At 43.5% G+C, this 25,898-nt stretch overlaps 1 protein-coding gene across 5 annotated transcripts in view; it reads right to left on the minus strand.

Moving 5' to 3' along the window:
* MTUS2 (microtubule associated scaffold protein 2) overlaps positions 1-25,898 on the minus strand; it is a 347,620-nt gene that overhangs the window by 57,234 nt on the left and 264,488 nt on the right. For all 5 annotated transcript variants that reach the window (XM_087758305.1, XM_087758306.1, XM_087758307.1 and 2 more), the window contains 2 exons: positions 10,277-10,375; positions 4,937-5,145 (listed from right to left, as the gene is read on the minus strand). In XM_087758305.1, coding sequence (XP_087614431.1) covers positions 4,937-5,145; positions 10,277-10,375 — 308 coding nt within the window. The remainder of the gene's footprint in view (positions 1-4,936; positions 5,146-10,276; positions 10,376-25,898) is intronic.

The raw sequence follows: 25,898 nt of genomic DNA on the forward strand, positions 1-25,898 counted from the left end.
TTTTTTCCAGGATACAGAATGAAAAGATTGAGTTGTTCTGACTGCTCTGGTCTCCAGCAGGAGCAAAGAAAAGACTGAACTTGCTCAATACAGGAAATCTAGCCAAGCTGTAATAATGATGAGGGAGGAGCGGCACTTTTCCAAGGACTATTCTTGGGTCAAATTCTAACATATTTTGCAAATGTTGGGAAAGTAGTACCCCTGAAAGCCAGAAGGTCACCCTTTCTGATAAGTGCTGGCTTCTTACCACTGTGCCACCACCAGGCATGAACAACAGATAGATTTCTCCTGAACTCATTCTCAGAGACAGTTGTGAAAATAAACTATTTTCAGCTCAGCCTGAGATAAGCACTTGAAATGTTAGCCCAAATTACTGTTTTGGAGACAATGGTGGGAAATGCCAAGCAACTTACAACTGGTGCAACCAATTTTGCCTCTAACACAAGAGGGCATTAGCATTTGGACAAGGTAGTTATGTGACACTGGGTGGCACATTGTCCATTCATACGACAGAAACGTTACTCTGAAAAATAGACACAAGCACACACATATCCCAGTTATTTGAATGGGGGAAAAGGTTTTCCTTGTCCATCCTAGATTTTGCAGGATGCTGCTACATGCATTTACTTGTCTGGAAGATGTGTATTGTATACCCACCCATAAGTAACCCACACTCAGGCGCGTAGACAAACACACACACTGGTTACTGGTGACACGTCTTTCCCAGTGTTGGTAGACACAAAGTGCTGGATACCATCAAGTACTGCAATGCTGTCCCAACTGTTGTTCAGGGCATCTGTGTGGTTCCCCCGTTCCCAGCTGATCCGATTGTGCCCATGTGCTGGGACCTGTCCTGAGCAGTTTTCCCCCTGTGATGAAGACGGCAGCACGAGGCCGTGCTGCAAATCTGGAAATCCCTCCATGCCCATGCAGAGTATGGGACAGACTACCCCAGCATAACCCTTTCCTTTACCTGCTCCCACCCTTGGGATCTGCAGCCCAGAAAGGATCCCTTCCCCTCACATGCACTCTAGATATGGAGTCCTAATTTGAAATTTCAGAGGCAGAACTTGCTAACCAGATTCCACTTTTCAGCTGTTTGTGCATGCTGTACTGGCAGAAAGGGATTATCCCAGTTTCCAGGGCCTCACCGTGGTTTGGCCATGACAGACCTCAGCAAAAACACATCTGCTCTGTGTGTACTAGAGATACGAAAGTGCGATTTTTTTCCTCCCTGTTTATGTCCAGAAGGATTTACCCTCCAGAATTTGTCACTTTGGGCTACTCTCCTTTAGATGGCACTGTTACCACTTCCAAGAGGGACTGCTGCTGGCCTCTTTGCGGAACAGGGCTGAAACTGGGCCAGGACTGTCATTTTTACTGGGCTAACAAGCCAGACCAGGTCAGGAGTGACCCAAGTCAGGGGGAGCTGTTCGTGATATTTGCTCTAAAAAGTCTTCATGGTGTCACCTTCACGGTATCACTCCAGCTCCCACCAGTCAGTTGTTCACTTTGGAATATCCCTCACAGCACAAAGATTGTACTGACATGATGAACATCCAACGTTAAGGACAAACTCAATCTGCTCCTCTTCAGAATAAGTTTGAAGCAGTCCCCAAAGTCAACAGGAGTCCTGCATGCATATCTGAGGGCCTTAACTAATTAATCTGGTAATTAAATAATAGTTAGAAGCCATGCTGTCCACAGGCACTGCAATCATTACTTTTCTAGCTAAATGCTTATGTCAGAACCACTGCTTTTATTTTTTTTTGTCCACTGCCTTTGTCATCACCTGCTTCTATTGCCTAGGCTTTTTCCCAAGATAGCAAACTGGTTTAGCTGTCATTTAATGGGTCTGTATTAAGTACTGCTACATGTCGTGCACTCCTTGATGCCTATTAAATGAATCCTGCCTATTAAGAGCATTTTCAACTGAGAAAGAGAGATGATTCCAGGATACCATTCAGCAGTGGTCTGGAACAGCCAGAAAACAAATCCAGCAAAACCCAAAGAAAATGGTCATGCAACCTTAAGGTTGCTACAGCAAGTGCTTAAAATTGGAAAGCCCTCAAAGAAACTGCTGGTGTGGGCCAGCACTCTTTACTACATATTGACCCTCTCTTTCTTCAGCTAAACATGTCTGTTGGACCACTTGCATTGGTGCTTTCCCCAGCTTTGGAGAGAGAACAGAAACAGTGTGAGCAAGACAAGAGAGCCATGGGCACGGGGAGACTCCTACTTGTGTGCAAAACACTGGTCCTTGAGGTGCTTTTAAGACAGTCCAGTCCTCGCTGCCTGGGAGCACATTTTCCGACAGAATTCGGCTCCAATTCAGAGAAAAAAATCTATGTTTTGGATATTATTTTGGTGTGGTGTAAGGAGAGAAAGAGATATACTAAAATTAGGCCATGGGTGACTATCAGCCCAAAGAGGCTCCCTAGCACCAAAGTAGGACTGGGCCCTCTGCAAACTTCTCTGGAATAAGGCCCCACCTTGCTCCTGAACAAATATTATTCCCTTGCCAAACTGCAATTCTACTCAGACCTCAACCATTTTGCTTGCAGGCTTCTCAGAAACAAACACAATTATTATTATTTTTATAATGGGAAAAGTTTCTTTTTCCATGCTGCCCTAACTCAAATCCAGCCAACGCAATTTTGCTCAACCTTTCAAACAATAATGCCATCTCAGAAAATGTCTACAGATCATATTTTCAAATGACACTCAAAAACTTGGAAGTCTGTGTCTATGTTGCAAGACAACAGACTGCCCAATTATGCAATTTCTTGAGTAGTCCCAGATCATCCCACTACATGTAGGCTCTCAAGCATTGCATTTAAGAGTGCAGCAACCTTAGGCCTCCCTGGAGGCCTCAGTTAAGAGAGGCAAGTACCTCAAGCAGAAATTCAGATCTTTGGTGCTGTAAATATTCTTCTGGAAATGCACACCTGCCTCCACTCACTAAAAATGGAGCCTAAAGCAACTGTACTCCTAATGTAGGTACCACATCCGAGTGCCTAATGGATAACTGTTGGGCTCACGCTGACTGTGCACCTTGTCACCCAGGGAAGCCAGGGGTGTCTGTGCCTGGGAGGGGTCCATGTTACATGGCTCCCAGCAGCAAGCAGCAAGACACAAGTGTCTTGCACTGCACTGAGCAGTGATGTGCAGATATATGTACTCAGGCAAGCCCAGAAGGGACTGACACTCAGGCTGAACACAGGTAAGCGAGTCCAGCAGTGCATGTGAAAAAAACCTACATCTAATCCTGCCCAAGCCTGAAGGCTCTTAAATTCCACAGGTATATTATGTTTTACCTCCAAGCCCTCCAGGCACTCAGAGGACTATTACTGCAAACCCCCAGCTGGCCTGATAGTGCAGAGGAGCTGGGAACATGAGCTATGCTGGGCCAGGACTTGGAGAGGACTCTATTAAATAAAATCCCCTGAGGTGTTCAATTTAGGAGGCATTCTCAGGACAGATCTAACATGCACCAACAGGATGAGAGTCATCTCAAAGCTCAGCTGCAGCAGCTGTTCTCATTTAAAACATATCCAGAGGAGACGAAGGAGATATGCCCAAGCTTCCAGAATTCCTTCAGCAAATTGTGAATGAGGCATGAGATGAAAAATCTCTCCCCAGTGGACAATGCATAGACAAAGCTGAGCAGACACTGCTCTTCCCTTTTTTGTTTCCCTCTGCTTTAATCAAGGACACTCCACAGTCAGCTCAAAAAAAAAAGCAAAAAAAACAGCTTTACAAATGCCCATCAAGCCCAGAAATGTCAAGACTAAAGAAAAATACAGGGGGAAAAGCCCCCTGAGAAGGTATTTAAAATATTTAGTACTTTTAAAAAATTCCCTGTTTTTTTTCAGTTCAGTGAAGCTCCCCCTGGCAAGATCAGCTCCTACTTAGGGAAAAGTATGAACTATGGTATTTGCTCAAAGGTATCCTTTCCCATTAGTACAAAAAAATAACTGAATAAAGTATTTCAGAATTTGTAAAGACTGTTTGAATCTGTGTTTTGGTTTTTGCTTTTCTTTCTCCCATGTAATACTGAAAGTTTACTCTTCCAAAAGTAGACAAACAGGCAATCAAGGATATTATCCAAACCTTGGGTCCTACTGCTGATGATCGTCTGCCTGTTTTACAAAGTAGTTGGGACACCAACTTAACCTAGGATGGTACAAAATACATGGGCATCAGGTGAACCAGGTCTGGACCTCAGAGCCCAGCTAGATTTCCCAGATCACTAAATGGCTTTTTTAACAAGCAATAACTACAAGTCCTTTATGGTTACTGTGGTCAGCTTTTAAACTTTACTCATTTTGTCTCTGGTTTAGTGAATAAATAAGCTTCTCTAATTAGTGACAACATTTTCTTTATGTTCTCTATACCTGCTGAATGTAATCTCCTAAATGCTGAGATAATGTTATTCTAACATCTTCAGGAATTGGCACCTCTATAACAGGGACCACTCTGCCTGATCTGTGGTGAACAGGAACAGTAGATAAGTACTGTGAGAAAGCAAATCTTTTCCTTCATCCAACACCTTTGGTTGACTAAATGCATGGATTGCTTTTGCATTTGTTCGCAAGTATCAATATCTCAGTTACACTTTCCATTCCAGCTGTAGCGGTTAGGGACTGGGACTTCTAAGTTTCTGCATCTGCTTCACTCCTAAAAACATCCTGAAACCTCTCTGTGTTTGTGACAAATGCTTCAGTCACAATTCCTCCTTTTCCAAGTTCCTGAACTTTCATTTTCAAATACATGGCATCAAATAATAATTCCCTCCTCATAATAACTGTTGCAAAGTTATTACATGCTTTACTCCCAAGAACAAAGTTTCAATGACTGTGGAATAAATTTGGGCAAGTGACTGGTGTAAAGGCAAAATATCTTTCCAATGGTAAAAAGTACCCATTGCACTTACCTGTCTGAAAAAGTGCTGTGTTGTTATAGCAAAGACATCAAAGCCACAGCTGGCCCTTTTAAGCTCATCTCGAATATTGCTTAATTGCCGGGACTGCTCATCACACTTTTCCTTCAGTCTCTGAACAAATTGCTTTTCAGCATCACGACTCTCTCCTGGTTTGGGGGAGAATCCATTCTTTGGAGTGGTTGGCCTTTGCTTGGGATGTCCTACAAAGGAGAGAAGAAAAGACCATCAGGGTCACTTACTTTATATGTCTGGACGTGACCTTTATGTGTTTCTAAGGCCTTTGGAACTCAGCCCTATAAAAGAAAAAAAGGTCTGTAGCATTCACACAGATCTGTAATGACTTTCAAAAAAAGCAAGAGCACAGCAAAATATGTTTCCCTAAGGGCCAAAGTTCAAAGCTTTGTAACAGTCATCTCACCTCAGACCCAGAGCCTGAAGGTCTGCTACAAGTTGAGGAGAGCTCTCCTAAGAGTGTCTTATTGAGAACCGAGGTTGTTAAAGGAAGGATTCATTTCACCTATGTTAGACATCTACAAGAATAGAGGTCTGCATATTGACATGTGATGCTGAACTCTCCTGAATGCCAGTGAGAGAAACGGGCACTCCCAGGTTGAGATTCACCTTATCCTATTGTGGATGTGGAAAACAGTTGGATGACATTTACACTCTACACATGATTTCTTTGGCCACCTGAACCTTAAGCTTGGTGACTTGACACAGGTGCCAGATTTACTTTGCTTTTGCAGATTTTAGGACAATGTGGGGCTGGAGCTGTCCTCCCCTGAATGCAAACACAGCATGGCTTGCTTGCTACTGGGATATCACTATTTCATTTTATCAACAGTACTGCAGTCTACCTTGCCAGTTCCCCTTGCTCTCCCCTTTACAACACTTCTAAAGTTGCAGCACAAAACAGATATGTATAGAAATGCCACCAGGTACCACGTAATGCTGACTGGTTACATCACTGGCTCTGCATGGCGGCTCTCTCTGGACCATCACTTACACCAGAATCACTAGATGGTCTGCCTACAGAAACGGGTCCAGACAGACTCTGGCTCCTCTGATGTGCTCCAAGTTGGCTTGAAGCAAGCCTGATCCTGTATAAAGATGTGAAACCACTAGTATAGCTTGTTGTGAGGATATCAGCTCACGTACAGTGTCATAGTCACGTGAATGGCACAAGAACTAAAGCTTACTCATGATAAGCCACTTCAAGAAAGTGAGGCTTTCATCTTAAATTAAGTTCATATCCTACTTGAGTCAGCTATCCATTTCTCTGGATATACTCAGTTAGGAGGACGAAGCAAGAAGCAGTAGTAGTAGTAGTTCTGGCAGTGTCATGCTGCTCAAGCCACTGCTTAGACAATCTGTTTTGTCTTTATCTTCTTAGCTTTCTGAGAACTCTCCTCTGCAAACATTTATGGTCAGCTGGGCAACACCTTTGCACAGCTGATTCTTTTTGCTACTCTCAGTCTCTCCTCAGCTGATGCTCATTCCTGAATGCTGGCCAGGAATCTCTGGTTCTCTTCCTCAGCTCCTCCCACTAGTCTCAAGCTTTTAGCCTAGGAGCTAGAGTCAGTAAGAAAGGGGGAGAAAATAGAGTCAGACACCTTGTTCCCATGTGTTACTAGAGACGGCGGACGTTGGTCTGGATGCAGATGAAAAATGAACATTTCTGTGTTAGCAGAAAGGGTTGAGTGTGCAAGAATCTGAACAAAGGATATCTTGTAGTTTTATAGTCTTGTAGTATACAGTTCCTGAAAAATAATACAGAAACAATGTCTCCTACTAGTCCTCAGCACTGAATGTGACAGGGGACAGTATTCTGCCATGGATACTACCCACCCCTTTCCTAATAACCAGAAGAATCCTTCCACAGAGATGCATCTGATGGTATGAGTTTCAGCCAATTTGTGAAGTAGAGCATTGTTCTAGAGGTAATTTGGGTAGATGTGATTTAGATATTTTAGATCTTTAAGACTGTGGCCTGGGCGTGCAAATGGATCCTTAGGGCACTTCTACTAGATCAGGCAGCGAAGCAGTATGGCTTTGTCAGAGCAATACCCCAGGAGTGTATTCCTACTTTTTCAGGTCCCCAGCTTGTGTGGAGCCACTGGGAGCATATCTTTCAACTTGCTTGACTACGTTCTGGCTCCAGGCTAAGCTTACAGGGAGCTAGCTCCAGCAAAGATGCTCCCTCATGTCTCCAAGTATCTCATGCTGCAGCTGCAAAGAGCCACAAGTGCAAAACAGTCTTTGAAACTCTTTGTGCCCATGACTTGCATTTGCAAAGAGGAATACCAGGTTTCGCAACGTCAAAACTAACTTCATGATGTTGCAAGACCTAAATAATACAATACGGGATGTTAGAGAGGACTTTCTGTCATTAGGAGAGTTCAACCAGCATAGCTATTGCCCTCTATACATTTTCATGTCAGTTAAAGCCTGTACACTTTTTTGTGCAGGAATGATATTTTCTTACAGATTCTTTCATTCATTTAAAGGGGGTCTTAACTGGGCAGTAGGTATTATCACAAAAGAAGAAATTCCTAAAAGCAACAGCCATAAATATCTGACGTTTTTGTATAAAAATCTCAGGTTGTTTAGGCAGCTTGGTGATGTTACAACAGAAGGCATAGGGAGAAGTGTAGGGGGAAGCCCTTGAAATCAGTCCAGTTTTAATTAAAACAGAAACCCATCAGGTTGTTTTGTCTTCTATCTTTCTAGCTTTCCTGCTCACTGAAACATTTAAAGTGCACATCTCCATGTTGTCCTTGTCAGTATTATAAGTTGTCCTTGTAAATTAAACTGTGCTATGCTCCTCAGGGATAAATCTGAATTTCTCGGTTCATTTGGGTCTGAAAAGCAGCTTGCTAAGCTTATTCTGCCATTGATGTCTCTCTTCTGTTGCTCTGCACAAAACAGAGTATATATTAATGATGCTGGCCCTGATCATGAATGTCCTTTTTGCTGATGGTGGGACCAGGGGGGCAGACCCACTGTACGCTGAAATCACTGAACCCCTTTGATCCACTTCAGAACTCCCAGGTCTTTTTTATCTACCTGAGTGTTTGAACTAAGGAGACATAACAAGTATATACTCATAATTAACACAGCCCATGAGGATTTAGACGGGGAATGCAATTTATTTGCCTTTTACCTGTCCAATTTCTGACATTTTGGTAAGTGAGGAAATTACTTTGAGAGGATTGATAACAAGCAATCTGTAGTGTGACAGATGTCAGAAACAGATAGCACCATCCTGCAATGGTGCACTTATGTACACCTGCCCCTATACACAGATTTGAGGAATGGTATTGCATCAGTATATAAAATTAAGATCCTTACAAGACTCTGCATCTCAAAACTCCCTTGCAAGTCTTCAGGAGGACCGATCCAAATTCCAAAGATCAGATTCAAGGCTAAAAAAAAATTTTTATGACAGTCAAAAACCAGCGGTGATTGAAAGGAACTGCATGTGAGGAGGCCAGTAATAGAGGGAAAACAACCTAGAAATGGCACTCAGAAATTTTAGAGCCTGTTCCATGGCCACATGTAGCTGTGGTGGAGTTACCTGGGGGACACATGCTCTCCTATCACAAAGTGTAAATGCCACACGAGTTTGTGATCCTGATGGAAGAAAGGCTGTGCTACTGCCCCTTAGCCCCAGCTACACTCACTCCTTGTCCTGTTTAATGACTGCTTTGATTATTTTGTGAAATTGTTAAATAGGTGAAAAGATTGTCTGTCTTTATTGCTTTGTTATTGCTGTTGTTATTTCAAAGAATGCTAAAGGCTACTCTAAAAAATGAATGAAGATGAGGTTTATTTTCCTATTTGATACTTACAGTGATAACAATTTTAGGTTGCCATAATTTCAGACAACCAAGCTTAAGAAATCCTAAATCAGTCTGATGGAGTGAGGGCAGTTACTCAGCCTCTCGTGAGAATGAAGAAACCTTTGAGGCCGTGTGAATTGGATATGCCAAAATTTTAAGCTTTGAAAATCATTAAGTCACCCGTGGAAATGCAGGTCTCCTTAAGACAACACAAATACACAGTACAAATAAGCCTATGTTTCATTTTGCTTTCTAATTCTAGTGGGAGCAAATCAGCTGTGCTGTAACACGCTGCTACAACCACAATCAGTGCTGGTGCTTAAACTGGACTCCCACCATTATCAACGCTGGTGAGCTGCTGGTCTGGCACTGTCTGCAACAAATTTTTCTTTGGATCTCTCTTGGTCATCTCGCCCGGTGCTAAATAGCCTGAAAATTATATGATTCAGAGGACAGTGTTAAGTTCGTCTTTTTACCATAGTATCTTAGTAAGGAGAAGAATTCTGAGTCCTGTTGGTGCCTGGAAAGATTAAATTCAACCTTCCATTTTCTTGATTTTGTTGGTTGGGAAGAAGAAGAATAGGGATTGAGTTTAGTAAACATGAAGAGACTGTTGATGCAAGTTATAGGAGCCGAAGAGCTGTTCTACATGTTTTATACTTTACCATCGACTGAAGAAACATGGGGTTCTACTCCACATAATTTTAAGTATCATATAGCTGTAGAGATGACATTTAAATTATTTAAGTAAAGTCTGAAAAATGAGGTAACAGAACAGAAGATAAACTGCAAGCACAATGAAATCAGTGGGACCATGCCCACTCATTTCAGAAGCATTTAGATTCACCAAAGGTCAGCCTCACAAAAGCCTTTAGGTACCTTATACATTTGTTAATGTACACTTAGTAGACACAGATAGAAAGAAGTTCTCTTCATTTTAGTAAGTAAACAAAGGTATTCTTTAGAAATGCTAAAACCATGTGTTAGTGCCCAATATTGAGGGGTAAGTTGACAATGCCCCAATAGCACCCTGAAGGTTATTTCTATAGATAATCCCTTTTCCAATTATGCATAGAAATAGCCCAGAAAATTTAGTGCCTCTGCAAAACAGTAAGAGGAGTTTCTGAGTAATATACTATCACTCCAGGTAATTGCCTGAGGTGTCTTCTGTTTCACTGTTATTTATCCGTTCTCTTTTTATGTAAGAGAATTAAAATGATAAAAAAAATGTTCCTGTGCCATTAAACATGTAATACTCTCTGTTTTGAAGGAGAGATGATTGCACGGTTGTAACAAGAAAACATAAGTCTATTCAGTTCATGCATTGGTATGATAAAGTCTGCTGTACTCACAGCCAGCTTAATGAACCTTGGACACAATCAATCTTCACTTAACAATAGTAGGTCTCAGATTTTAGTGTGTTAACAAGAGATGCAAAGTCAACAAGTTTAAATCTTCCCTGAAACAGTGCTTTTGGGTTCATAAATACCTGGTGAATGGAGCTTGGTGGCTGTGACTGCTGATCTCTTAGGGGATGAGACAGCTGGTCTGTTAACATCCTGATCTTTTTGTACTTCTTTCTTCAGACCTGTTTTAGAGAAAAAATAAAGGTAGAAAGAAACCCGTTTTATAATTCTGTTTGCAATTGTGCAGAACTATGTCACTAAGATACATACCAGAATGGCAAAATATAAGTATTTCACCAACACACATCCTGGGCTTTGCACAGAATGATGCTACACAGTACTTCTGTGTAGGATGCTAACCTGCCACTTCTGCAAGCATGACTGTGTGCATGTGGCTGAGCTGACATGCACAGCACTAAAGAAGGTCAGAAGAAGGCCTTACGCACTATCTTTGTTCTCCAGCCATCTGCACAGTGACAAATGCCATTAAGGCACAAACAGCTATACAGGTAGCCCATCCTATCTGTTCTGAGCTCTGTGGTCTGTCTCTTTTTACCTTGCTGTGCATCCTCAGCCAAGGATCTTCTGGGCTGGAGGAGAAGCTAAGTAGGACTGTGCAAAGCTGACTTAAGTTACCTGCAGGGCCCTGCTCCATCAACTTTTTCCCCAGGTTAGGAAACTGCCTTTTCTGATGACCAGCTTTCCCAAGAGGGTCTCATACAGGCAAGAGACAGGCAGGCTTCTGCAGAACCAGAAGCAGGTAGGCTGTGTCAGGGCTGTGCTGGATGTGGTGTCCCAGACAGGAGAGTGGGTCTCTGGCTGTGCTGGATGTGGTGTCCCAGACAGGAGAGTGGGTCTCTGCCTGTGCAGTAAGTCAGGCAGGGCCAGAGAGGTGCACCACATTCATTGCACAAACCTACAACACACTGTGCCAATGCAGGACACAACAGGGCCATACCATTGCCTTGCTGTCCACAAGGCTGAACCAACACCTGGTCCGTGCTCATCTACGACCCAGGCATGAGCCAGGCTGCCGGCCCTCCCTCCTCTCCTCTTTGTGTTTGTAGCTCTCCAGATTACTCCAGACCTCTGCATTTATCCTTTTTTCTGCAGCCACTAATTCTTCCCACTGACAGCATGATGCCCCAGAGCTCTTGGGTTATGATCTCCAGAAACTTTGTGCTAACCTTTCCTCTTCCTTTAATTTTTCAGTGGGAGGCAACTCAGTGTCTGTTATTATTCCTCCCACCACTGGAGCTTTCTGGTTACGGGCTCAGGATCGCCTGTCAGTTGTCCAAGCTCTGCAGTCACTGACTGCCTCTTATACGAGGGAGATGATACAACTTCATCTGAAAGCCAGAGTGGCCACCCAAGCTCAGCTCACCCCTCCTGCCCACCCACAACTCCCATCAAAATAGCTGTGGGGACCACGCTGAGTGCAGTAACATGAAAGCCCTGCCCTGCTCGTTTGCCCATGGTATGACAATCACAGCCACAGGATTTCATGCAGAAAACACTCACCAAGGAAGTAAGAAGGAAGAGCAAGAAAAAGCAAATCCCTGAGACATTAATGTATTTTCCTGTTTGTTTCCCTCTTTTACCATTAGTGTTTGTAAGGGTTGTATTTTAGCCTGCAGGACTGTGTCACAGCCCCTGGATACCCAGGAAAAAAGAGAGATTTAAGGCAAACCACTTGTCGTAAAGGAAAACCAAGTTTGCCTTATTAACTTTCGCTTCCCTCATGAGTACATTTACAGACATCTTCTTGGAAAATGTCCCACAGAATCTGAAGTATCTGAAGCAGGAAAATAAAACCATATTTTCTTGGTGGTGCTTAAAGACAGCGGCAGTCCAAAAGCTAACACTGTCTTCCATTCTCCGTAATGCAAATGTCATCTGGCTATTTCAGTAGTGGAGAAAAGTGATAATTTTATATGGGGATCATAATCTTCAGGGACACTTACTGGATGACTAGTTTTCCACCCTCTCCACAGCCACAGCTAGTCACCGTTGCAGTATCAGGCTTATTTTTGATGCATCATTCACCCTTCCACTTCTGTCTGCATCAGGATTTGCAAGCAGCGAGCTGCGGACACAGCATTTGCCACGCACCAGAAGCCGAGCTTCATATTTTCTAGCACTGTCTCTCAGCATTCGCTTGCAGAACAGCACATGCACACACACAAGCCCTGTGTCCAGCTTTTTGTGGAAGGATGGCACAGGAGAAGGTCTAAGACCCTCCTTGACCCCTTCCCACTGTGCATAGGCAAATCGCACCATCAGTCATCAGGGGGTGGTAAACACTGAACTCTTCTTCATACCTTTACTTTGGTCCATCTCCATTTTCTCTGCTGTTTGTAAATTGGACATGTTGAGGCTAAAATTCTCATTTTTGATCAATACTTTTCACAGTGAAGTGACTGAGGATATAAATTTCCTGTGCCTGCCACCTACTACACTGTACTTTACTACAGAGCAGGACATAAAATAAGTTTATGGTGCCATTTCATTACTAAGGACCGAGTGAAAGCAACCTGAGATGGGAGGTGTGAGACAAAACCAGAGCTTGTTTTATTAGGTATAGTTTATATGGTTACAGATTTGAGCATTACTTTTTCATGGCAATGAGGCCTTGGTTTTTCTGTGGTTTTCAAAATAAAAATATGATGTACAAATGGGCCATATACCAAGCTCCTCTGCAAATTTTGCTACAGCAAATGTCAAACACAGACAACGGTAGAGAAAGTGTGTTCTCCTTACGCTTTCAGCAGTAACCAGGTGCATAGAAATACTTAAGTACTTTTGTTCTTGAGACATTTTCAATGAGGAACACCTGGGAAATTAGTTCAGCCTTTTAACCTTAAGCACAAAGCAAGGAACAATTCCCCAGTTAAAGCTCAGTTGAAAGAAAAGAGAGCAAAGAAGCCCAGCAAGAACCATCGTTCTGCAGAGGGCAAGGCAAGGTCTGCGGAGAGCACTGAGAGTCACGCGTGGGCGCAGACGGCAGTGCCCGTCAGGGGCGGCTGCACGGGAGACGTCGGCCCCGCAAGGTGGGAGATCAGCAGAGCCTGAAGCAGGTTGCGAGCAAAGGTGCAAATAGATATCTTGGCAAGGACAGAAGTGCAGGATTAATAACAAGGTGGGGGGGGGGGGGGAAACAAGGATAACCACCCTCCTTCAGTTTACAAGATTAGGAGAGCTCTTAAGGTCTGGTAGGGGCGGCAACGCAGCAACCGGGGAAGCGAGGAAGGGTTGTGCAGCAAGGGAAGAGCCAGTGCACAGCACAGCCCTGCTGGGAAGGGGCTGGGGAGGGGGGCACCTGGAGCTAGTGATTATTCAACTTCTCCTTCATAAGTAAAAGGGTCCTCGTGGCCTCTCTGTGGCTCTTCTTAGCGGAGAGGGATTTAGGAAGCACGCAGCAGGCAAAAGAAAGGACAGTCTGCAGGAGCAAACCGTTATCGTTCTGCTAAGTTGATCACCCACAGGGAAATCTTAGGGAAGAGCTGTCCCTGGCATCAGACCTCAAATAAGAGCTTGTGCTGAATGTTTTTCTAAAAATGGGGTTTGTTCTTTCTCTTCTCTTTTGAAACAACAGCTGTTAGTTGGTTAAAAGAGAAACATTCAGAAAACATGCTGATTTCAAGAGAAGTTCCCGCAGGGAAAATTCATTTTTAAATGACAAGAGTCTGGGCTCTGAATTTGTCATTTCACAGAAATCTAGAATTTCAGGTTTAAAAAAATCTGTAGGAGAGCGTTGGCGTGAGGATCAGCATAATGCTGTACCGCAGGGCATGGCACAGCAGGAGGTGATACAGTTTGATCTTTTCTACCTCAAAGTGTACTAGAAGTAACTCAAAGGTTACAATGTACATAAAAAGTCTGATGCTCCACTGTAACTCAGGAAACAAGGCAAACATTTCAGTCTTTAGTACCCGCTTGAACGCGTGTAAAACCTCAAATAATACTTGGACTGTCATATGTAGTTTGAAATGTCAAAAGGTGTTGTGCGTACAATCATAAAATAACAAAAATATGTAAAATATAATTATAAAAGGAAATAAAGCACCACGAAAGTGTATTTCTTGAATCTGCACACTGTTTTAATTTTGTTCTAAATTTGTCTTTTAAAACATATACTAACTCTGACCCGGAACAAAATTTCCTACAAACTCTTAGTGTTATGGCCCATAGGCTGGAAATACGGAACTCCAGTTAGCTCTGTGCTAAACGCCTGTACGTTGGCTTTTATTCCTGCTGGCTGCGTAATGAAGGCTCTTAGCACTGAGCCTCCCAGCAAACAGCTCCTGGCAGAGCAGGAACCACCACTAACTTCCAGGCTTCCAGGAGCAGCTTCCAAGTCTCTGCCAACCCCCCCCGCTACGGGAGCTCATGGGGTGAGAAGCTGCCTTTCCGGTAGCCAGGAATCAAAGCCACAAACTACTCATTTTTGTATGAATTTACATTCCATTTAAGGTTACAACTCTCTCAACATTTCCTCTCTTTTAAAAGCTGTACTTATACAGAAATGGATATTTCAGGCAATAAGATAACTGAGAATAAATACTTGCTCATGTTTTCTACTGGTGTAGTTACAGCATTTGCCTTTGAAAAATGCATCCAAATGCACAGTTCTCTAAAGGTATTTACATTTCCTAATTAACACACACAGCCTGCTTCAAACTGAACAGAAGGAGCAAAGGCAAAATCATTAGAAATACAAGGCAAAACGCTCCAAACGTTAAATCATTCAGCAATCCCTTGGAAAAACAGCAGACAAACAAAGCCACTTCTCCATTCCTCCATCATTGCTGAACGCTAGCCTAGGAACCAGAGCTAAATACACCTTATCTGAGACAGCTTCTCAAGGGCTGCCGCAGAATCAGCGCTTGTATTTGCCTGTACCTTTCTGAGCCTTTAAAAGCCAGGACAGTGGGATAGGCTTCAACTTGCTTTCACACTTCAGACTGAAAACATGCTAACAAATCATGCATTGAGTATTTATTCCAAAACAACTCCTAACATGCTGTAGACATCATTAAGAATTCAATGGGACTGGCTGCATTCAGTTGGATTCCAGCTGTTCTCAGGCATATTTTATAAGTTAACTAATGGCAGTCTGCGAGTTTAAAAAAACCCCAAGGAAGTGTTTTCAGTCACTTACAGAGCCACTTCAAGCTTTCTTCTGCCTTTCCCCCTGATACCCACAACTAGTCGTGTCCTCAGTGAGTAATGACACATCCATGCACGCGTTGTTTGAGACAAAATGAGGAAAGCTGTAAATATGATGGGTTCTGTAGAATAAAAGCAGTCTAATTCTCTCTAGAGACTCTCTGCTTCCTGTGATCTATGAGACACTGAAAGACTGTGAATAAATAAGTAGATGTAGAAGAAAGACTATGTATTCATTGAAGTAGAAACTGCTAACGCTTGTGCTTTTCCCTTTGTGTTTGTTTCAAATTTAAAGTCAATCTGATAAGAAAAAAAGAAGGACAAGGACTTATTTCATTGACTCATCTGAAAGTGATTGTTTTCTTTCTATATTAAAAAGAAAAGTCTCTTTATCTGGTACTAAAAAAAACTAAAGGGAAAAATAAACCTGACAAAACGAACCATTCTTTGGACTGAATAGAAAATCTCAGGGTAACTCAGAACATCCAACGTTAGCTGCAGAGTTAAAACAACTACTCCTTCTCTTCCCGTCACTTGACATGGATCCCGTGGCACTTTACTGTCGCTTCCTCACAGAGTTGTGCTACGGCATGTTTCAGAGCGGTTCCCAGGAAAGAGGCTGGAAAACTTGCAGTTGAACATCTCACTTTCACCTGCAGCATGGTGCTGCGTATCCTTATGTTCAGTACAGGAACAACATGAATGTAACCCACCGTGTATTCACTATTCAGCATTTAATGGAAAGTGATTGCAAAGGGAAACACAGCAGCAGCAGACTCTTCTCCCTCCATCCCTGCAAGTGCACTGGTGCTCACTTTCCCCCCCTCAGCTGACCTTAGCTCACCTCTCCCTCCTGCTGAGGTTGTGTTGTCTGGATTTTGCAGAAGCTGATTAAAAGAAGCACATTTTACACCGCAAGCTTGCTGGTGAGAGCTGTGATAACACCGGCTTCCTATTTTTCATCTTGACTGATTGTATTTAACAGCTTGCCCTGTTACATATGATTTACTGGTACTTGTAAAAGCACAGGAATTGACTGGGTTAGTTTTTTGAACATTGCTTTTGATTGTCTTTAATTTAATGGGGCAAGTAGAAACAAGCTGCTCTAATGAATTCTTTATTGCTACTGTCATTGCACACAAATTATGAGATATCTTATGGGGAATAACAGTCATTGTCTGTGAGATAAACATTAAATAAGAATAAGAACCAAGCTGAAATAAGTATGCTGTAACACACACCCCCTATACCCCACAACAAGGCACAGAAAATATAAAATCCTTCAGGTCTCTAATTTCACAGACTGTTGGGTGGCAAGTCCAGCTTGGTGGACAGAGCTGAGGTCTGGAACAAGCAGCAACCTGATGCTCAGGAGTTTGGGTCAGGACTTCAGGCACAAACAAGGGAGCCCAGAGCTGCAGCAGTATGCTGAAGGGCAACCAAAGTTTCAAAACACAGCAGAGTTTAGAGGTACCAAGCTGGATTTTCTGTGGGTTTCTATGTTTTGAGAGAAGGATGTGGCTGAACAAGACCAGACCAGGATGAGACCATAGAGGAAGCTGTATTACATGAAGAGAATAAAAACTATGCAGAGCTGGTCAGATGTAAAGCACTTCTCAAATCCTTACACGCAATGATTGAGCCATACTTTCTTTTTCTCCTGAACTGCATGCAAGTCCTGTTGCCTTTGCGGCAGCCATGCACTCTGCTCCCCAGCACAGATCTACCCTTTAGCTATATGTTTCTGCTCATGAGTTACTCCTCCTGAACGTGCAAAAGAAGCCACCGCACTACAAAACAACACATTGGTTGCTGTGCCTATAGTGGAACATTTATTCACCTGTGGGCCCAAGATGTTCGTACCACACAGAATTGCACAATCGGCTTTGTCAGAAGGACCTCTGAAGTCCTCTAGTCCAGCCTCCTGCTCAGAGTGGGTTGCACTAGAGCAGGCTGTGCAGGGCTTTGTCCAGCTAAGTTATAGGTATCTCTAATGATGGATGATTCACCACTTCTCTAGACAATCTGCTCTAGTGTTTGACCACCTTCACAGGTGATTAAACAACAACCACCTTCACAGGTGGTCAAACAATGAGAATTTTCTGTGTTTGGTGTCTCTTGCCCTGTCACGTGCACCTCTGAGAAGTGCCTGGCTTTGTTCTCTCTCTATCTTCCCATTAGATAACTGAAGACTGCAATAAGAACTCGCTTTGCCTTCTCCGAACAACCCCAGCTCTCCCAGCCCCTCCTCCTGACCTGTCCTGTCATGTGCCCCAGTCCCTGGACCATCTTGGTGGCCCTCTGCTGCTCTCACTCCAGTATGTCACATTGTTCTTGTCCTGGGATTCCCAAAACTGGGCACAGTTGTGAGTGGCCACACAAGTGTTGAGTAAAGGGGTAGGACCACTGATGCTGCAGGCCACACTCTTGCTAATGTAGCCCAGTATGCAGCTAGTCTTTCTTGCTGCAAGGGCACATTGCAGGCTCAGGTTCAACTTGCTGTCTAGCAGGATGGCCAAATAGGGCCTCTTGGCAGAGCTGCTTCCCAGCCAGCTGGCTCCAGACTCTCCTGTTGCATGGCATTATTCCCCCAAGGGGCAAGACTTTGCATTTGCCTTTTTGGACTTCATGAGCTTCCTGCAGGCCCATTTCTCCAGCGTGGCAAGGTCCCTCTGAACTGCAGCCCTTCCCTCCAGCATATTGCCCAATTCCCCCTGATTTGCTATCATCTGTGAGCTTGCTGAGGGTGTATTCTATCCCACTGTTCAGGTTTTTAATGAAGATGGTAAGCAGTATTTGCCCAGTATCAATCCCTAAGGGATGCCAAAGTCTACCAGCTAGACTTTGTACCTCTGATCACAACACCCTGAGCCTGACGGTCCAGTCAGTTTTCCACCCACCTCACTGTCCATCTGAGGTCTGCAGCAAGCTGAGATACTCTAGGACTTTTTCCCAGACAATCACAGATGAACCTGGGTATGAGAAGGGAATTGCAGGAAGAGGTTTCAGGCCACACTCATGCTGTTGAGTGGCTACCGGCATGATTTCATGTGGAGAATACATCACTCCCAAGGACTATCTCGTGAGCCCCCTCCAGAATTGGAAGCCTGGAGGAGATGAAACCAATGCTCCTGGCCAGGAAATAACCTAGGTCTAAAGCAATTTAATTATAATCAACTGATTGCAGCACTGGGTGAATGCACTATACTGCTTCTGGATCTAAGCAGGTATGCCTGCATGGTGCTGTACTTTGTGACTCTCCAGACCCATCAGCATCAGCTCAGGAATCGCTGCCCATCTGAATCCCCTTTCCATTGCACAGCACAGACATGCTCTTTTTGGATCACTAACTGCTGTGGTGTGTTATGCTGGGGTTTTTTTATGCAACTCATCAGACACACCACAAACTGCACCATGTCAAACTGAAGGGTTTTGTCCAAATTATAACAGCATTAGATCCTGGTCTGATTTAGGATCTGAATTGTCCTATGGTGAACATTAATCTAAGTGGTTTGTAAAACAAATCCCCTGTGAGAGTAGGAAGTTGTTGAACATTGCCTTCTGTAAATATTCCCACATTTTCAGAGAAATTCAAAACAGAAAATTCAGTATACGTGTGCCTCAAACATCATATATTTTTTCAACATGTGTGAAAAAAAGAAGCTTATCTGTCTTTTCAGAGGTGGATCTTAGCTGCAAAGTTCCTGACAGAGAGCTGATTTCACCTGTCTTTAAACAAAATACGAAACAATAATAGAAATGGTAAATATTAATTAGGTTATCACTGTATTTCTCAAAGCAGCTAATATGTTTAAGTGAATTTAAAGGACCTGTCTCAGTTTTTCTATTCAAGTATGCTTCCCCCCCCCATTTTCTATGTTGACAGGTATGCAAATATGAAAGGGGTCTAATAACTCACAAAAGGAGCTGTGCAACACGCTGAAAACTAATCAAGTGCATTCTTTCCATAGAGTAGTCAAAAAGTAATCAGTTGATGTCTTCAAAACAATTTGCATGACAATGATCTTCAACTGCTACTATCCCATGCCAGAATTCTTTTTGATCATCTGAAGCACTGCACAGCAGCGGCTATAGGAGTCCATTTTCATTAATTAAATGTGATTTATAGCCTGTAGTCCGATATATTTGACAAGCACTTTTAGTGAAATATCAGGAGTATAACCTCTCTTGAGCAGTTGTCTTTTTTTTTTAATGAGAATTTACAACACAGGTGGTCTTCTCAGGTAACATGTAACACATGAAAGCTTTCATGTGATTTTTGTTGGTTATTTTCCACTCATTAATATAGGTAGATATGCTCCTTTGTGAATTAATTTCCTATTCATACATAGTTAAAATTATGTACATCTCTGAAATACAAATGCAATTCTTACATAACCTGATATTCCACTCTTTCAGAAATATTCTTTATATTTAAATGACTGCCATCCTCTTTGTGAAATACTTTCTCCCCCTTTTACTTTTGTAAAAGATGCTGTATACAACACATGTAGTGTCTGTGCACTTCAGCTCTAACTATGGAGTGCTTTAAGCACTTTAGTTTAGCAACTGCGATGTCTTGCCCAGGAGGTTGGACAGATGCGGTATGCAACATCAAGCCCTATAGCAATTACTACTAGGTGATTGCTAGGAGTATTATACGTAGAATATCTATCATATCATTCTCCAAATACAAAAAACATATAGAAGGACTCATTGTGGTTTCCCTGTGTTTCAAAAGCTTTGCTATATGGCTGACTTCAGTAGCGCTGCTCATGGGACAGTCTGGCCTTCTGACTTTGACCGAACGAGGCTGGTGACTTCTTCCTCAAATGCAAAATTCACCCCTAAGGTCATGTTACTGATTCACTTTTTCTTATGGAAAAATACGCCTCACTTGCAAGATGGTATTGGTTTGTGTTGTAAGTCCTTCCTGCTGGAGGCAGGGATTTCCCCCTGCCCACAAGGAGGGGCGTACATGGTACGAAGATACGTATCTCTCACCTCCAGCTAATAACTTCCACCCATGGCAGAGATCATCCCTCTCTCCTTGGTCACAGCCTCTCTGCTGTGTCTTGTCTTCTGCCATGGGGTGAAAAAGGAACAAGAAATCATGGTGGTTTCATTCCTTCCAACCGTGACTCCACGGTGGGGCTGGGCTGCTGCCAGCTCAGCTATGGAGAAACTGGGCTGAGATGGAGGATAGACATGTGCCCCACCATGCTCTTCTGTTGTGCCATTATGTGATAGTTTGGAAGAATATTAGAAATGGATGCACTCCACTGTTTTCAAAACATTGCATCCCTTCAGTTCGGAGCACCAGTGAAGGTTTCTTTGGTGCTGCTGTTGCAGCGATGAGGCTGGCTGCCTCCCCAAGCATGACATTCACCACCTCTATGACATGCCAGTGTCAGGGACCCAAGGTAGGTGGGGGGTGGATTAGTTTTTAGTATACCTTCAAACATTTTTGAAACACTGATTTTACTTCTCTGCTCCCTTATTGTTATCCATCTCCTGCCCTGTCATGTCCAGCAACAATGCCGGACTTGCCCAGCATAGACTGGCAGCCTGTGCCAATGATTGTTCTTCCCACTTTGCAACAGCACTACAAGCAGACCTTTTACGGTGTCTGTACATGCAGACTTCCAACCTTTAAATCCTCTGTCTGCTGCAGAACATCCTTTTGGAGACTGACATTTTCAGCACACCCATGCACTTTCTCTGCCATATTTAAAATACTGTATCTGACACAATTTTAAAGGGCTTTTGTTAGATGCCTTTCTTTGCCTGGGATCAGAAGGCCCAAAGCAATACGAACACTTCACTGCCCTTTTTCCACTTGCTTCATTTGATCTGTAGCATCTTCCTTCTGATTTAATAAGGAGGTCAATTTTAAAAATATGGGTTTGTGCTTCATCATTTAAAAGATGTGAAAACTGTCCAAAGGATACTTATATAGAAGATTTTACATTCTACAGGGCTCCCTATCACATTGGGATCTACAGACAGCGTTCATATATTATTGCAAGAGAGGCAGGATTAGATTTGCTAAAAACCCTTGTCTTTATCTTTGCTTTGATTTATTTCAGCCTTTGCTTCCATCAGATACTGAGCATCGTGAGGAACCATAACACTGTTTTAATAAAAAAACACCCCATGACTTGACCACAGACACACCTGCTGCCACCTTGGCTGATATAAAAAGTAAACCAGAGCATTGGACTAACGTAGGGTTTTTTGCTTCTGTCAGTTGTGCATAACAACAGCAACTTCCCAAACTTGCCAGCTGTCCCTGTTCAGGATCTGTGCCTGACTGTTTGCGTAACACAGCCAGGTACCCGTACTTTACATGTTTAGTTTCCTTCCAGAATAAACCAGGCAAGTTTTACCTCCCCTGACCGAGTCTCCCTATCAAGACCAGACTATAAATTCAGTGAGGTGGTGGCAATGGGCTCCATACACTGCTGCATCCAGTCTTTGCTGGTACAGACGCACCTTGCTGGGAGGAAGCTGGGCAGGTGACTGGAGTCCCTGACCTCCAGAGTGGGAGACAGTAATTTCAACTCTTTTCCAGTTGTGATGGATCTAACACGTTCCAGCAGCATCCCTCCTGGCTCTCTGCTACTATGGCTTGCATAAGCAAGCATATGGGCAATCCCCATCACATCCCTGGCATGGAAAGGCCATGGTGGGCTGCTGGATTGAAACCTGCCTCCTGTTTTGCACACTGACAGCTTCCCGGCTGTGACAGAGCTTAGGAAACAACAGCAGAGTCAGACTAATGGCCTTGCAATGGGAAGAACAAAACTGACTGCTCTCCAGTGCGAGCCAGAACACTGCACTTGGTGCGTAGGGAAGACCTGTATGGCACCCACAGACACAAGGACTGAACACTGCACTCTGCACAGCCTGGAGGGAAGTAAATCCAATTCAGAAGCTACATTGCTCTGTCTCCACTGGGCCTATTAACTCAGACACAGCATGGCATTAACAGCTCTTTATGGCTCTCAACCCACAGGGTCACTTATGGCCAGCTTGGAGCATGGGCAAAGAGTTTCCATTTGTGTGCCCTCATGGAAGCAGACGTACCCAAGGTTACTGGAGGGTCATGCAAAGACAAGAACAAAGGCTCTGAAGGAAACTACACTGAGACTGACTAATGACATAGAAAACATATCCTGACAACCTCAAGACAATGAGCAAATGAAGGTTGTTTGGAAGGAAAAAAAATTGGAGAATTTCTCATAACGATCCAAATTCTGTACGGACTTGTATTTGTCAGCTTTGTCTCCAGAGGTAGTAAAATTCTGCAAAAAATTAGTCTTTCATTTCATAGATTAAGCAATTTCATAGCTTAAAAACCCAAATTAAAAGTCAACTTTAGCTTTCCACCAGCCTCAGTAATTCTTTTCCCCTTCAGCATTTATGCCGTGATGTGATCGCAAACATTATCTTCTTTCTGGAAACCTACTGCTTGATCAATATTGTTTTGCATTAAGTTGTAATTTCTGCTCTCCTGCGTGGGACTGAGATTTGGATCCTGTGCAAACTCAGAGGTGACAGCCTGAACCATTCAATTAGTCCTGCTTATGCTAGATTTTGCATGTCCACATTAGCATGATTGCATATCAAACATCACGGTTCAGCTCATTGCAGTGCTCCAACACTGAAACCTCCCTGGCAAGGACTCACTCGTGTGAGGCTGCACAAGTACTAAGAGACCCAGGGTTTCTAACAGTCTTCTTGTCTGTGACAAAAGAACCCTGGAGGCCAGAAAAGCTCCTCTGCAGAAACTTGAAATAACCCTTTAAAGCTTATCATGCCAATGCCACTAGCTGGAAAAGAAAGGCTTTTGCTGGAGATGTCTAGGGGCAAATCTAATACTAATCAAATACTGCTGTAGCCTGAAATGACATAATCCAGCCAGCGACCAGGAGCGAGGAAAGGAAGTTCAAAAGAAAAAAAAAAAAGGGAAGAAAACTTGAAAAAGAAACCAAAAAAATGGCACCACCTTTTATCCATATATTCTGTTGATAGATGGGTCTGTTCCACAGTTAGTGAGTGCAGATGATGGAAGTAAACAGTTTTCTGACAGTAAGAGACAGTCACTCCTGACTGTGTTGGACAAAAGACACATCCTCCTCCCTTGACTTTCACGTATCTGGACTACATAAGGTGAATGGTTTCAGTTTCATCTTCTCTGCCAGATACTCCAAGCCACTGATTATGGCAGTAAGTCCTTTTCTGCAAGTGTTAAGTTAACCAGGTGTATTGGGTTTGCGTGGCAAGGTTTTGGTAGTGGGGTGGCTACAGGAGTTGCTTCTGTGAGCAGATGCCAGAAGCTTTTCCCCATGTCCAATAAGGCCAATGCCAGCCAGCTCCAAAATGGACCTGCCACTGGCCAAGGCCAAGACAATCAGTGACGGTGGTAGCGCTTCTGGGATAACATATTTAAGAAGGGGAAAAAAACACTGCTCAACTGCAGCTGGAGGGAGGAGTGAGCATATGTCAGAGAAACAATGCCAGAGCAGAGATTCCCCTGCAGCCGATGGTGAAGGCCATGGTGAGGCAGGCTGTCCCCCTGCAGCCCATGGAGGTCCACGGTGGAGCAGATATCCACCTGCAGCCCATGGAGGACCCCATGACGGAGCAGGTGGATGCCTGAAGGAGGCTGTGACCCCATGGGAAGCCTGCGCTGAAGCAGGCTCCTGGCAGGATCTGTGGACTTGTGGGGAGAGGAGCCCACGCTGGAGCAGGTTTGCTGGCAGGACTTGTGACCCCATGGGAAGGACTCACATTGAAAAATTTTGTGGAGGACTGTCTCCTGTGGGTGGGACCCCACGCTGGAGCAGGGGAAGAGAGTGAGAAGGAAGGAGCGGCAAAGACAACGTGCAATGAACAGATCACAACCCCCACTCCCTGTCCCCCTGCACCACTCGAGGGGAGGATGCAGAGAAATTGGGAGTGAAGTTGAGCCCAGGAAGAAGGGAGGGGTGGGAGGAAGGTGTTTTAAGATTTAGCTTTTATTTCTCAATACCCTACTCTGATTTCATTGGCAGTAAATTAAATTAATTTCCCTGAGTCGACTCTGTTTTGCCTGTGACGGTAATTGCTGAGTGACCTGCCTGTCCTTATCTCGACCCACGAGCTTTTTGTAGTATTTTTCTCCCCCGTCCAGTGCAGGAGGGAAGTGATAGAGCAGCTTGGTGGGCACCTGGTATCCAGCCAAGGTCAACCCACCAAAACAGGTTAATCTATCTTGAAACCGGGTGACCAGAACTACTAATGCATAAAGTCTTTGTCTCATATTTTGTATTGATTTTTCCTTCCCAGCTTCATTTTCAGTGTGTGTTACCAAATCCAGTGGGACTTACATAGAGATGAAACACTCTGTTGAATAAGAGCCAGACTGGATAAGGCTGGTGACTGATGCAAAATTCTTTATTTTGGAATCTAAACTGTTAGATCTAATCTGAACTTGATGGAATTTCTATACTGTTATTGAAGCTCTCTCTTTTTTTAATCCTTACTATTCTGTATAGGCATACACAAGTCTTTTTACTCAAGACCATGAAGTGGCCTATCCAAACTGTCTTTCTAAAGGAAAATGCTGAATGGAAAAAGTCTGATTTGTCTTTCTGCATAATGTTCTCTAAACAGGCAGATATGAAGCTACAATATTTTAGGAACAGAAGTAGAAAAGCATTTAAAAATTAAAAATCAAACCTGAAGGAGAATCTTAGGAGAGAAGGGACAATAGAAGTGGAAAAACAGTAAGGCAGTGGAAAAGCAAGGAAAGATTACTGAAAGTGGAACTTAGGGTTGTTTCTATGAGAAAATATGTAGAGCCATGAAAACTGCGGGAGTAAAGACAGATTTAGGCATGTCCAGGTTCTTGCAGCTCCAAGGTTCCAGCTTACTAGTAGCAATAGAAAAGCTCTCTGAAAAACATGCTGGCTTTGGAGACTAACTTTGTGTCAGATCATCTGTGGAACAAATCCAGGTATTGTTTAAGGCAAATAAATTCATATTTCACTACTGTCATACAAACACAGTGGAGTATGTTTCACTCACTAAAATACTATGTTACACCTCATGCACCCCGTTGTCTTAGTGACCTATGAAGTGCTTTCCAGGAATATAAATCTTGAAACCATATTCTTCCTTCACCTCCACATTAGAAGATGCAATATTGACCTCAGTATCCACAAGCAAGAGTTCAATGACCAGTTCAGGCACAGGCTTCTCACCAGTAAGTTCCTCCAATTATGGCTTTAAAAATGTCTGCTGTTTTTAAATGACCACTAATGTTCCTTTCCTTTGAGGGGTTCAAAGGATCTTCCTGGGGCATGAGGAAGCAGGAATGAACACAGAGATGCATAGAGACTGTGGTGTGCAAGAGCTTGCTGTGGTTACAGCAGTATCTCTTGGGCCCTGAGGAACTTGCATGCCTTTCATGAGGCTCCTCAGGGGACTCGGAGATCTTGGACGATGGATGTCCAGAGGCCGTGGCAGCGTAGAAAGGTAAGTGCTGGG

This window comes from Nipponia nippon, unplaced genomic scaffold (assembly GCF_047370975.1).
Source record: "Nipponia nippon isolate SJK-2023a ecotype South Korea unplaced genomic scaffold, ASM4737097v1 scaffold_2, whole genome shotgun sequence".
NCBI classification, from domain to species: Eukaryota; Metazoa; Chordata; class Aves; order Pelecaniformes; family Threskiornithidae; genus Nipponia; species Nipponia nippon.